The 12,779-nt window shown below is 48.5% G+C and overlaps 1 protein-coding gene across 2 annotated transcripts in view; it reads right to left on the reverse strand.

Moving 5' to 3' along the window:
- Positions 1-12,779, reverse strand: part of SLCO3A1 (solute carrier organic anion transporter family member 3A1) — a 288,798-nt gene that overhangs the window by 29,708 nt on the left and 246,311 nt on the right. For both annotated transcript variants that reach the window (XM_046650659.1, XM_046650651.1), the window contains exons 6-7: positions 9,786-9,984; positions 7,570-7,708 (exon numbers count right to left, since the gene is read on the reverse strand). In XM_046650659.1, the coding sequence (XP_046506615.1) occupies positions 7,570-7,708; positions 9,786-9,984 (338 nt within the window). The remainder of the gene's footprint in view (positions 1-7,569; positions 7,709-9,785; positions 9,985-12,779) is intronic.

The following is a 12,779-nucleotide window of genomic DNA, read 5'->3' on the forward strand; positions in this document are numbered from 1 at the left end:
AGAGGAACAGGCCTGACAGGCTTTGGAACCAGTGGTGACTTAGAGGACAGAGTGAGACTGTCTTGTAAATTCGACAAGAACTTATCCTATAGACAGACTTGTCCAGGCACAAAAGGACATAAGTAGAGTATGAGTCACACTGCTGTTTGTAAGAGCTGAAATTTTGCACCAATCTGAACACCCGTCAATAGGGATTGGTTAATAGATCCCGAGAGAGCCACACAATAGAAGATTATATAGCTGTAAGGAAGGTATGAGAATGCTTTTTATATGCCAGTATGGAAAGACCTACAAGACAGATTATTAACAAGAAAAACCCACAAGCAACAAGGTACAGAATAAGGCCCTATATGTGCATTACAAAAATCTAGAAGGATATAAACAATAAACTACTAATAGTGATCACCGATTTGGCAGGCTGGTGGGTTGAGAAGTGGGTGAACGGGAGACAGAGATGGAAGGGAGAATTTCCACTCCCTCCTCTTTACACTTCTTGAGTTTTGAACCACACCAATGTATCATCTTTTAAGAAAATTTAAAACTCGAGAACATTAAAAAATAAAGAAGAAATCAATGAAAGAAGAATAGCACCGTTATTGAAAATGGTACTCTTGTTCCGTATTCAGTCATTAATTTAAATCGAGAAATGTTTCTATTCGCATACAGTGACCGGGATAAATAATTACGATAAAGCTGGAGATCATAAAAATAGAAAAATTGCTCTCTGGAATCTCGGGCTCATTTTCTACTGATGAAGGAAATCATAAGCATGCTGTTTTGACAGCTCATATTGTAATAACAAAATATTCGTTAGCAGTGTTTCAAAAATACTGGCAAATAAAGTTGTTTTCTTCGCCCCAACATTCAACACCAACGAATCAATTCCTATTCACTGTACAAATAAAACTAATTTCTAGGTTGAAAGATTACTTTTCCAAGGGGCTGGGTATGGGGATGATGATATTATTTGTATTAAGAGCCTGCTGTGAACTTGTAAGGTAGAGAGTCACTCCCAACATTTGGGACCACTGTTTTTGCTTTTCCTTCTGTTACGCATTCAGTTATCAGGAAGAAATGACAATTTCTATGAAATGTCGGGCCCTAGGCCTGTAGTTCAGAAAGGGAGTTTGCCAGAAAGAGTGCTGACACACACAGTGCTCTGTCCTGCTTTTGTCTGCTCCATCTTCGATCCTTTGTGCATGACAACCTAATAACTGAGACGTCGTGGGACTGGTGACACCACCACAATAGATTGAGACATCTTCCTTTGAATGACAACATACTCCTATGTGTCCTGGCCATCTACGGATTCTTTCATGATTCAGTGGAGTTCCTCAGACATTCTCCTGTCATTTATTACTGTCTTCTTGGAGCTTAGAATCTCTTAACCTCATTGGCCCAACCCAAGCTGGTATTTCCAGGCAGAGACCTCAGGGCTCATCGTAAAGAGCACCGCCCGCAACCCACACGCCTCAGAGCAAAGGGGATATTGAAAAACTGCAAGAAGAGATGTGCTGCCTTGTTCCCTTGCAGGGTTGCCGGCTGAAGGATAATGGCCAGGGAGAAAAATTCACAGATGAAAGCAAGACCTCTGTCCACCTTCCACCCCCCTAACCTGTACTGCACGAGCCACAGCACATCCTGTCAGACTGTCAGAGCCTTAATTATCTCCTGCCGAAGGGGAGGAAGGGGCTGTTTCATGGGGAGCAGCGAGGCTCGCTGTGGGCTCCGGCCATCTCAGGGAGGGAGTGGTGGGTAGAGCACGGAAGTGGAAGAATGTGGCTGCAGCTCAGGAGGAACAGCAGGCCCCTGGGTCTCTCCCTTTATCCTTCTCTCTCCCTACTCCACACCAAACCCTCACCCACATCACGAGGTTCAAGCCTCCGTGCCACACCTATGCCTACACGCATTCCCATGCTGGAATGTCCTTCTATGCCCATCCACCAGGGAAATACCCACTCATCCTTGACGACGAGGGTCCAGCCCTGCCCCTGTTCCTCCTCCCGGGAATAATGTCCACGCTCCCTCCTTCTGGGCACACCCGCCCTGAACCAACTCCTACCCGAGCAGGCATAACACTGCAAGTTCACTAATTTCTCTACGTATCTGTTGCCTTCTATTAGAATGTAACCAGCTAACCTTTCACACCAGATTTTTTTAAATAAAAAGTTTCTCCTTATTGGAAAAGGGATGCATGGTCATCTTAGACAATTTAGAAACATACAGAAAAGTGTAAAGAAATAGATAAAAATGATTTTTTCAGTCCCTGGCCAGAGAGAATGTTCTATGAACAGTTGGCTATCTACCCTTCCAATCTTTTTCCGTGCAAGGACATATAAATATTTAGGTTTTTCGTTTTCTTCACTAAAGGGATCATAATCTATACTGTCTACTGTTTTATAATGTGTTCTTTTCACAACACTATCCTGTAAGGCATAAGGCCAGCTGAGCTGCGGCTCTTGCACGTCCCCTTGTACATAACTATGAGCACAGTACATCTCATCTCACAGTAAACAAGAGCTCCTGACCGTACTCATCTCTGTATGGCTAATGCACAGCCCAGGGCCCGAGATATAGGTACAGAGAGCCCAGTTGGGCCTGATTTCAGAATATTCACAAGTTCCTTCGACAAGCCATCCCCTGGATGAGTGCAGACTTTAAATCAGTTCTGGCAGATGGGGTCAGCCTATAAGAGAGTGTTTACAAACTCCAAACCTTTGGGGGTCAGAAAAGAAACAGATAAGACAAATAATCCAGGTGTAAGGGGTGGCCAGTGGTGGGGACTGTGGCTAAGTGGAGATCAAATATCTTGTCTAAAGGATCAGCCTCTTCTCAGCTCCAGCCACTTGGTGTGCAGGTACCACGTTAGTCATTGTCTAACTTTACAGAGGCCAGAAGCCTTGGTTCAGGCCACTGTAACCACATCTGCAGGGCAGACACGGTGTATAAGCAACCAGTCTGTTTCTTGGGCTGTCGCATGCTGACATGGCACCTCTCATCTCCGGCTTGGTTTCTACAGGGGGTGAACACAATAATGGTGACAGGGGAAAGGAGATGGAGGGAGGAATGCTCGATGTCAGCTAGATGCTGACCTGTTTCTAGAAAGACAAAATGTTAAGAACTCATCCCTCTACTAGAGGCTCTCAGCTAGGAAGGGTGCTGCGCCCCACAGGGAGCTATGGAAATATCTGGAGATACTGGTGGTTTCACAGATGAGGAGGGGGCTGCTCTTGGCATCTGGTGAGTAGAGCCCAGGCATGCTGCTCAACATCCTACACTCCACAGGACATTCCCACAACGAAGAACGATGCAGCCCAAAAGGTCAATAGTGCCGAGGCTGAGAAACTTGGTACTACAACAGTGGTTCTCAACCTTGGTTACATATCAAAAACACTCAGGGGAGTTTAAAAAAAAAAAAACCGACGTCTGGGTCCCACTCCAGAACAAGGAGAGCAGAATCTCTGACGGTGGGGCTCTGGCCTCATATTTTAAAAGCTCCCAAGTGATTCTACTGTGCAGCTAGGACTGAGGCCTGTGACACTGAATGACGAGCTGCCTGCATGCGGCCATAATGGGGCCATTCCCTCCCCTTCATAGAACCTACGCGGGGCTCTGCTCAAACAGGTGCTCGATAAATATCTGTTGCCTGGATGGGGGGATAGATTACCCGTCTATCACTAGTCCCCTACAAACCACTGTGCTGGACTTGTATTGACTTTCAACGTTCTATTGGTGGCTGATATAAGCTTTTTTTTTTTAGTCAATTACTCAGCACATCAAAAGGATACAACTTCCAGCAGTCAGTCAGCAGCATACCAACACGCTTTCTGTTGGAATAATTACTCCTGAGAGTGAAAGGTACAGCAACAATCTGGACAATATATTCATGCCAAAGGAAGCTTGCAAAATTAACTTGCAATCTTTTTTTGTCACCCCTCCTGGTCATATGCAATGAGGAGAACTAGAAATCGCATATTAAATGCAATCCTGGAAACTTCCATTGCCATCACTCCAGGAGCTAGGAAAGAAGAAAGCAAATACGAAGAAAAGCCCCAACCAGGGGGGAGCAAAGTCTAGTATCAGGAAACCGCTCACGCTAACCAGATTTCCTTAGAATCAGAATTATTTCATGGGTGACTTATTCACATCTAATCAAGTTACGGGAAATTTTCCAAGTCGTGATGGAAGCTCTAAGTGGTGGGAGACAACTAAGGATTGAGTCTTTAGGACTGAAATCTGCACCAGCCAAGCCACCCGCCTGCCAATTGCTATTCGAGAGAGTGGTACTATGGCCCGTGGCTCTCTGGGACTCTGAGGTCAGCAGGGGGTCTCCGGCTGGGCATTCAGGAAGTCTGGGGCCTTTGTCCAGAGCCATGGCTGGTCCTGGGATTGCAACCCCATCCCTGGATGCTGGAGCCTAGTGAGGGAGATGCAGGAGTAATGGAGCCATTCCATCAGGTGAGGTAAAAGCCTTGCGAGGAGACAGCAGGTGCCGGGGGCCGCTGTAGGAGGGGCACCAACACAGTCCTGGAGGAAGTGACGAGGCTTCTCAGTGACAGAGGAGGAGAGGCTGAGCATGACGGATAAGGAGGAGCTATGCATGTGAAGGGCTGAGACAGAAGACCATCCCTGACAAAAAGAACGGCATGTGCAAAGGCCCACAGCCAAGGGAGAGCTGGGTGTGTTGGGAGAATCCCAAGAAGTTCCACAAAGCAAGTCCTTCTTCTAGAGGTGGAAGGAGAAGGGAGGTTGAGCCCAGAGAGGCAGCCAGGGCCAGACTGTGAAGGCAGAATGGCCTGACTGTGGGGTGTGTGCACGAAGAGGTTCTTTCAGGTAGGAAAAAGGTGGGGATCCTAAAGAGGGAAGTCACAGAGTCAGAGGAAGACACTGGGTTTGGCACCAGACAGACCCTACGGTCCCATGCCAACTCCACCACATTCTGCTGTGTGACCTTGGGCAAGTGACAAAACTGTAATCAGGGAATAAAAGTAGGACCGGGGGCCGGCCTGGTGACATAGTGGTTAAGTTCACGCACTCCACTTCACTGGCCCGGGGTTCCCCAGTTCGGATCCTGGGCACGGACCTAGCACTGCTTGTCAAGCCATGCTGTGGCAGCATCCCACATATAAAGTAGAGGAAGATGGGCACGAATGTTAGCTCAGGGCTTGTCTTCCTCAAAAAAAAAAAAAAAAAAAAATAGTAAGACCTAGACCTCCTTCCCAAGGTTGTCGTGAGGATTAGTGAGATAACGTCCAGCGGGCAGAGGGCACAATGGCTGGATTCACACCTGGAAAGACAGAGGACTTCAGTGGATGGTGAAGGAGTGCATACGAAAAGCTGAAAGAGGGAGGAGAGAGGAGGAAGCCTCCAGCTCGTAAAGAGTCTGTCTGAGCGCTTGGAGACAAGAAGGAAAGAGGGAGAGAAGCGGGGAGGGAACGTACCAAGAATACAATCCACCATTTGGCTTTTTCTCAAAATACTGCAGCAGAGACTTAGAAGATTGCAATTGCTTTATGCTCATTTTTGGATGGTGGCCTGAGATTCCTCTGACTCTGGGCCAAGCCTCCGTGGGCCGTGAGTGACACGTGGAAGGCCCACACAGGCTCCGGAAGGAGCTTACTGCTGTTGCAAGTTTTACGGTCGTGGTTGTTTTTAAGGCTGTCACAAGGGCCGCTTTCCAGGATACGCGTGGCTCTGTGTCCCCAAATCCCTCATCCACCCATTGGAAGCCAGGGCATCCAGAGACTGTCTCCATGGGGACGGAATGCTGTTTCCATTCCTCACCCTGGTCCAGGGGGGTCTCAATCTCTGCTTTGTAATCGCAGGGGAATAAGCCCCTCGCTTTGCCTGCACCCCAGCAGACAATGTGAGGCCTCCAGGAATGTGAAGAAAAGGCAGGTGTCTGGGGACAAATGACATGTACAGAGGGAAACGGAGAAGCCCGCCAGCGAATAATTGCATTCCACAGCGTGCTGTTCCAGCTTGCTGGCAGCAACGTGGGCCTGGTTAGGCTCTTACTCAATAAGACGGTTGGACTTGCAAGATCAGGCGAGATGCAATTTTTAAGACAATTTTTTGGTCAGAGAATGTTCTGGAATAGAGACTTGTTTGGTCTTAGGACGTTAGCCTATACTGAGTTAATTTAATTCTTATCAGAGGACAATAACCCAAAATGACTTATAACTTTTTGGATATTAAAATGTTAATGAAAATTGTTGCCATGAAAAATAATAGCTTGTATTTTTATTTAAGCCATTCTCAAGGCCCTGTCCCCTTTTAAAAAATCATTTCCATTCACATAAAGAAATTGCTTTATCATCTAATTTTAAAAATCCATTCCTCCCCATCTGCCCCCTGCAGGGATTTATTTTCTCTATAGAAAAATGCTAATAACTGGCCAGGAATCTAAATGTTAAAAGCAAGGAAAAATGAAATCTCTGGAAATGAAAATAAATGATCAGTTTTTCTTCTTTCAGATAAACTACTGTTCCTAAAAGATACAGGCTGTGGGAAAGGGAGGAAAGAAACAATTTCAACTCTAAATTCCTTGAAAGCAGCCACTCAGCTTTCTTCTTCCTTTCCTTTTCATCTATGTGTTCCTGGACATTTACGGAGTACTTCCGGGAGCCCACGCTGGCTCATGAAGCTCACAGATCAGAGCAGATGATGAACGCTGTTGGCATGTTGCTGCAGTGAAATGAGACAAGTGCCTCTAGGAGAGGAACCCCCAAAATAAAGGAGGGAAGGGATGGTTCACAGAGGAGGGGGCATTTGAGTGGGGTATTGACAGTTGAGTAGGAGTTATCCAACTGGAGGGAGAAGTATGAAAAGACACATGTTGCGTGGGGAAAGCTGAAAGGAGGTACAGCTGAAGAGAATGACTGAGGACAGACACATACAAACCCAGTTCAGTGCCTAGATCTTCTAGTCCATAGAGCAGCATTGGAAAGGGTCATTTGAAGTGACCAGAAGGGACCCATTCTGATCTGTGAGTCCAGTTAGGCAACTACTGCACTGGTCCAGGCAGGAGATGAGGAGGAAAGAGCCAAAAATAAAGTATAGTGGGAGGATGAAAAAAGTTGGGAGGCATCCAGTTGGGAGGAAAAAGGCAAAAGGAACTGAAGAGGGAAGAGGTTGAATTTGTATCAGATAGTCTCAGGTTTGGAAGAGGTCTTCCTTAATACTTTGCATACTTCTGTTGATGGGGAGCTCACTACCTATAGAGTCATCCTAGTCCACTGACATGTTTTGTGAGTGCCTGAAATCACAATCTCTTTCTCTGGCTCCATACGTACAGCTTCCTCTGAATTTTTACTTTCAGCTGCTCAATACGCTTTTTGAAACGTATCTGATTTAGCAAGAAGGCCTGAATGGCTTGCAGTCCTCGCATCCTGCTGATGGTGGATCCTCCACTAGACAGCGCAGAGGCTGAGGAAAAAGTCACAATGCAGGAGAGCAAAGTACGGAACACGCGTGGTTGCCCACTCCTGGCCGTGACCTTGGGTTTTAAGCTACTCTGGCTGCCTGAGTCCCCTGCCCCATCCCATCCCGTCAGAAAATCACCAATACCGTGCTGTTGCAGCCAGCAAAGCAGGCAGACAGGTAGGTGACGCCATCTGCTCCACACACTGGAGTGAAGGAATCGGTCTGGCATTCACAGTTTTTATTGCAGGGCGAGTAGGGGTCCAGGGCCGAGGCAGGCGCTGAGCTGGAAAAGAAAGGAAACACGGAGCCCATCAGAAAAAGGTCGGCTTCCAAGAGGACCCCCCACAGGGCCAGACCTCTGCTGGGGTGAGTCATCGGGCACCCTTTCTTCTTCCTCCTCCAATCTGAGCCCTCCCCGTCCTGCAAGGACTAGCCAGCCCCACGGCTGAGAGCTGTGCGGACTGTGCCCTGCGCCATGGTGCCAGGCTGGGCGGCTGGCTGGGTAGGCTCTTCGTCTTCCCAAAGGAGGAAGAAGCTTTGTACCATTGGCACCAACGTGCCCTCTGGACTGGCAGCAAACGGGGCTCAGCTCAGGGCCACTTCCTCCCTGACGCCTCTCCTGGTTGCTGAAGCCTTGGCTCACTCCCCCCTCCACACACCAACAACTAAGCCCAGCTCAGACAGACGGACAGTCTGGGGTAGTCCTTGTCTCTGTGTCTCAGTCCTCCCCAGCAGACTGTAGGCCTCACGATGCTAACACACTACGACAACTAGACTGGCTTCAATAATTGTTGCCTGTTTGATTGATCCAATTTCTTGAGAAAAATAACACCAAGATATTTTAAATTTTCTTCTGCACCATTCAAGGCACAGTTACTGACAGCAAGCAAACTGCACAGAGCAGAAGGATGCAGCAGGTATCTTTTCGTGCTGTAAGAGAAAAAGTCTTCTTCGGCCCCGTTATTGTCAGCTAAACCTCCCAGGGCTCGGAGCACTTCACGATAATAAAGAGGATGATGGCGATATCTGATCATTTGTGTATTGCGTGTATGATTTCATGAATTCTCAGTATAAGCCCATGGCGTTCAGGGAGGAGGAAACTTTGGCACAGCCAGGCTGAGTCACCTGCCCAAACGTGCCTAATGCATAGATGGTAAAAGGAGGGACTGGAGCTCTGCTAATATTGGCAGACTTAGTGCTTGATTGTAGGCCCTCAGCTTTTCTTTTTTCTTTTTTATTGAATAGCTTTATTACAGCAAAACTCTGTGCTTTGAACCACTATAAGTCCACTAATTGCGAGTTGGCACGGTAAGGGCTGGCGGGCTTTATCTCCAAACACTGCTATTTACGGCATACCCAAACCAGAGGGCACCATATTTGGAGAGGGAGGAGCTGGGGCCTAGGGTGGGGTGGGGATTGGAAGAGGTCCTTGTGGTGATGGGAACAGGGATGAGGGGCATATGGGGCCTGGATTGTGCAGGGATCTAGAGACAGCTGCCTCTGCCTGTCTTCTCCCATTCTGCCTGCTCGCCCTTGCAAGGGGGCAGATAAGCCTGGTTCCAGTGAATCTTCTGGCTTAACTGCATGCAGGAGAAGGCCTGGTGGCATGCCTGGAGGAGGAGATTGGTGTGGAGAGAAACTGGTATTCTGCAGGCCAGCCAGGCAGCAGCCTCAATGCTCCAGACTGGATTCCCAAGGCAGCCTCCAAGTCGCATGTAGAAAAGGGGACAGCTACTGACGCTGGATCTATAAGGACTCCCCCGAATTCCCTTTACAGGTCATTAGGAGTGGACTCTAGATCAAAGTCCTGGGATAATAACTAGGAAATAAGAAAAGTGGCCCATAAGAACCAAAACTTCTTTCCCTTCTTCTCTCCCTTCCGTTTTTTCCCCACCTCTCTCCCTCCCACACTTATCAATACTTATCATGGGTCAGACCCTGTAATTACTATGTGAGTCTAATGATAGCTTCTCCAAGTTTAAGGAATGGTTGAAGTCTATTCTGTCTTTTATTTTAAACTGCATTTTAACACAAAATTTATTCTCATTATCTGTCTTCCCATCATTCCTAAAGTTAAATGCCGAAAGTAGTAATTTGAGTACCCTGGGGAGTGAGTGTCTGATGGTCCCCCCAGCGCTCTCCTGACCACCCTGGGAGGGAGCCATTGAGGGAACGCTCAGTCCTCTCTGCCCAGAAGGTTCACACTGATTCTCTGACCCCTGGAGGAAGAGGCAGGGGCATCATCAATTCCTCTGCCCCTGGTCACTAGGGACACAGCTGGCTCCACTGATGTACCGCGGAGGAAGAGTCCTGGGGTCTCTGGGCAGGCAGGGGTGGCAACAGGCATTTCTGGGACTTACGTGTTTCCATAGGGAACAGTAACCCCAGCCACGGGGCCCGTGTCACAGCCCAGGAAGAGGAAGGAGACGTAGCAAGCTGTGGACACCAGGTTGACGAGCATGGCCATCCGAATGGCCCCGAGGGCAGACAGGCTGAGCTTCTTGACCAGGAGACCGCCCAGGAAGATTCCCAGACAGGCACACGGGATCGCAGTCATCCCTGGGAGAAAGCAGAGGGCCAGGACCTGTGAGCAGGGGAAGCAGGGTGGCGCCTCGCTGACGGATGGGGGCCAGGCCCGAGGCTGAGCCCTACGTAGACAGAATCCCCCGTGACGTCACCCAGGGCCACTTCCTCCACAGCACCCCGAGTCTCCATTAAGGGCCTCAGATCTGCCCTCAGGGACCTCACAGAAAGAAAAGCTCAGTGATTAGGAGTCCAAGTGCATACACCGCTCATGCTGAGTCGGGTAGCCTCATGGGAAGCACACACAGCTGGTGTGGCAGCAATTCAGAGACAGTCAGACCGAGTGGGAACACGCATGCGCATGTCCGGAAAGTACCATGGACCAGTGACGCGCTCTCTGTGCTGCTGAGGGTATGCAGGAAGGGCACTCGCTCATTGCGGATTTTTGCCCCCTGCTCTCACTAGGCAAGGAGGCCTTCGCAGAAGGGTCTGGAGGTTGTTTAAACAAAGGTCTCGGAACTCACCAGCCCGTGGAGATGGCGTTTTAACCAGCTCCACAACCTCTCAGGAAGGTGCATCAATCAAATCAATACTTTTTGTAGCTCTTGGTGAGTAATCGGCATGAAATTTGTTTTTCTCTTATAAACAGAGCTATCTGCAAGGCAGCAGGACTGAAAACCTGTTATTTCTGATTCTCAGAGCCTCATGGAATTTTAGGAGGACCAAAGGGTCCTCGGGTTCCAGCCTCCCGCTTGGTTTTCCTCTGCTCTGATTCACTTCATCTAACACTTGGCTTTAAACCGCCCTGTGTCATTTATCCACCGTGTAGACTGTGCATGGCCAATTTCCCAGGCGAGGCTGCCTCTGCCTTGCCAATCAAGAGACCTCTAGGTCAATCAACTACATCAACCAGCTGGTATGTGCTAAGGGAATGCAAATTAATTTTGATATTAGGGTAAGAAAAACATAATCAGGGAGGCTGAGCTCTGCGAGAAAATGGCACAAGTCACGTTTTTCAAAACACATGTAATATTTCTGTATCATTGGATGCTCTTGGATTATCTGCACTTCATTATCCCTCATTCTGGGAGAGAAATGATCCTCACAACCTGGCCCCTGTGTGCTCCTCTACGCTCACCCCATGCCACATTCCCCCCAACCACACCCACTCCTCCTCCTTTCTCTCCCTGAATAGGCCAACCCTTTCAGGCCCCCAGTCTTCGCACTTGCTGGTCCCTCTTCTAGAACATTCTTGCCCTATGTCTGTACTTGGCTGGCCCCTCTGCTTGTCAGAGAGGCCTTCCCAGACCACTCCATCTAGTGTGGTCCCTCACTCCAAGCTTTGATTCTCTATTGTTTCTTGCCCTATTGCATTGTTTTCAAGGCCCTCCCCACTATCTCAAGCGGCCTCCTTTATTTTGGGTCTTTTTGTTTCTTGTTCCCTCTCTCCCTCCTAAGACGCAGCTTCCCTGAGGACAAGCACCTTTTCCATCCTGTTCAGTCCAGCACAGTTCCCTGTGCTTAGCATGGGGCCCAGCACAGAGGGAGCACACGAGGATTATTTTCGGGATGAATGAAACTTTGAGCAGACTGGGTCTGTGTGAATGAATGCTGGTGACAACGTGCCCGGGCCCAGACAGCAGGCCTGTGTTTTGTTTCCCTTCCTAGCAGAGACAGTGGGGAGTGTCACCCGCGATGATGGTAACTATGGCAATAACAGGCTTTCGGCACCTTTTCTCCAAGCCATCATCAGCCTCTCCCCTTCCTCCCTGCTGTGTGTTCAGCCTTTATAGTCAGGCTGTTGTTATGAGAACTTCCCCCAAACTCCATCGTCATTATTTAACTTATGCAGATTGAGTCCTTTTTATCTTCATGCATAAACCAACGCCATCAGCCCCTTAATCATCTGCGTTGCTCTTTTTTGAACTCTGCCCCATTTGCTGATGACTTTGTGGGTGGCCCAAAGGTCTGTCTGTGGGAGGTACCGATGGGGGAATTTCTGACACAAGCCTTGCCTTATGCTCCCAGGACCTCTCTGCCCCTAAAGGCCCACTGCCAGCTCCTCTTGCAGCCAGCCCTCCAGAGTGCTCGCTGATGAGAGTGATGCCACAGGCGGGACACCGGGAGAGGGCAGGTGTGCTGCCTGCCTGGACTGATGGACGGGCCACCAGGCTGCCTCTCCGCATGGCGGCCAGAGAAGGCCCCCCCCCCCCCCCCCCCCCGCCAAGCGCTCTAACAGACAGAAGTCAATGGGAAAGAAACAGGCGCAAGGAGGCAAGATTGGTTTTTGGAACTATTGATTTGTTCGTTGATAGAAAACTGAGGGATCTGTTCTTAAATAGAACACAGCCCCAGCGTCGGAGCAACCGTGCAGATCTAATCAAAATGTAAGAAACAGTGGCAAAGAAACCAGCAGGTAGAGAGAAACTGGATGCTGGAGGGTGAAACCTGAGAGATCCTCGGATAACAAAGAAATTATAACTTTAATTATAAAGAAATACGTTGTACTCTGTCAGACAGGGATTAAAGAGCTGGCTGCTTTTTGCTAATACTTCCTGGAAGAAGCACTTACAAAATAGTGGATGGTAAAGCATTATTAGTAAAAAAGGAGAAAATAAAGCTTGTGCTATTCTAACAGTTTCGGGGGAGAAGTGCTGTGATCCAGCCACATCATTGTCGTAGGGTTTTAATTTTTTTTCATTGTCTACATTACGTCGTGTGAAGTGTTAAAGCTTAAGGGACCAGCCAATAAATTTCTGCATCTGTATACACCCGTAACCACAGCTCAGTTAAAGCTCAAAACATTTCCAGCAGCGGAGGAGGATCGCTGT

This window comes from Equus quagga, chromosome 2 (assembly GCF_021613505.1).
Source record: "Equus quagga isolate Etosha38 chromosome 2, UCLA_HA_Equagga_1.0, whole genome shotgun sequence".
Taxonomy (NCBI): Eukaryota; Metazoa; Chordata; class Mammalia; order Perissodactyla; family Equidae; genus Equus; species Equus quagga.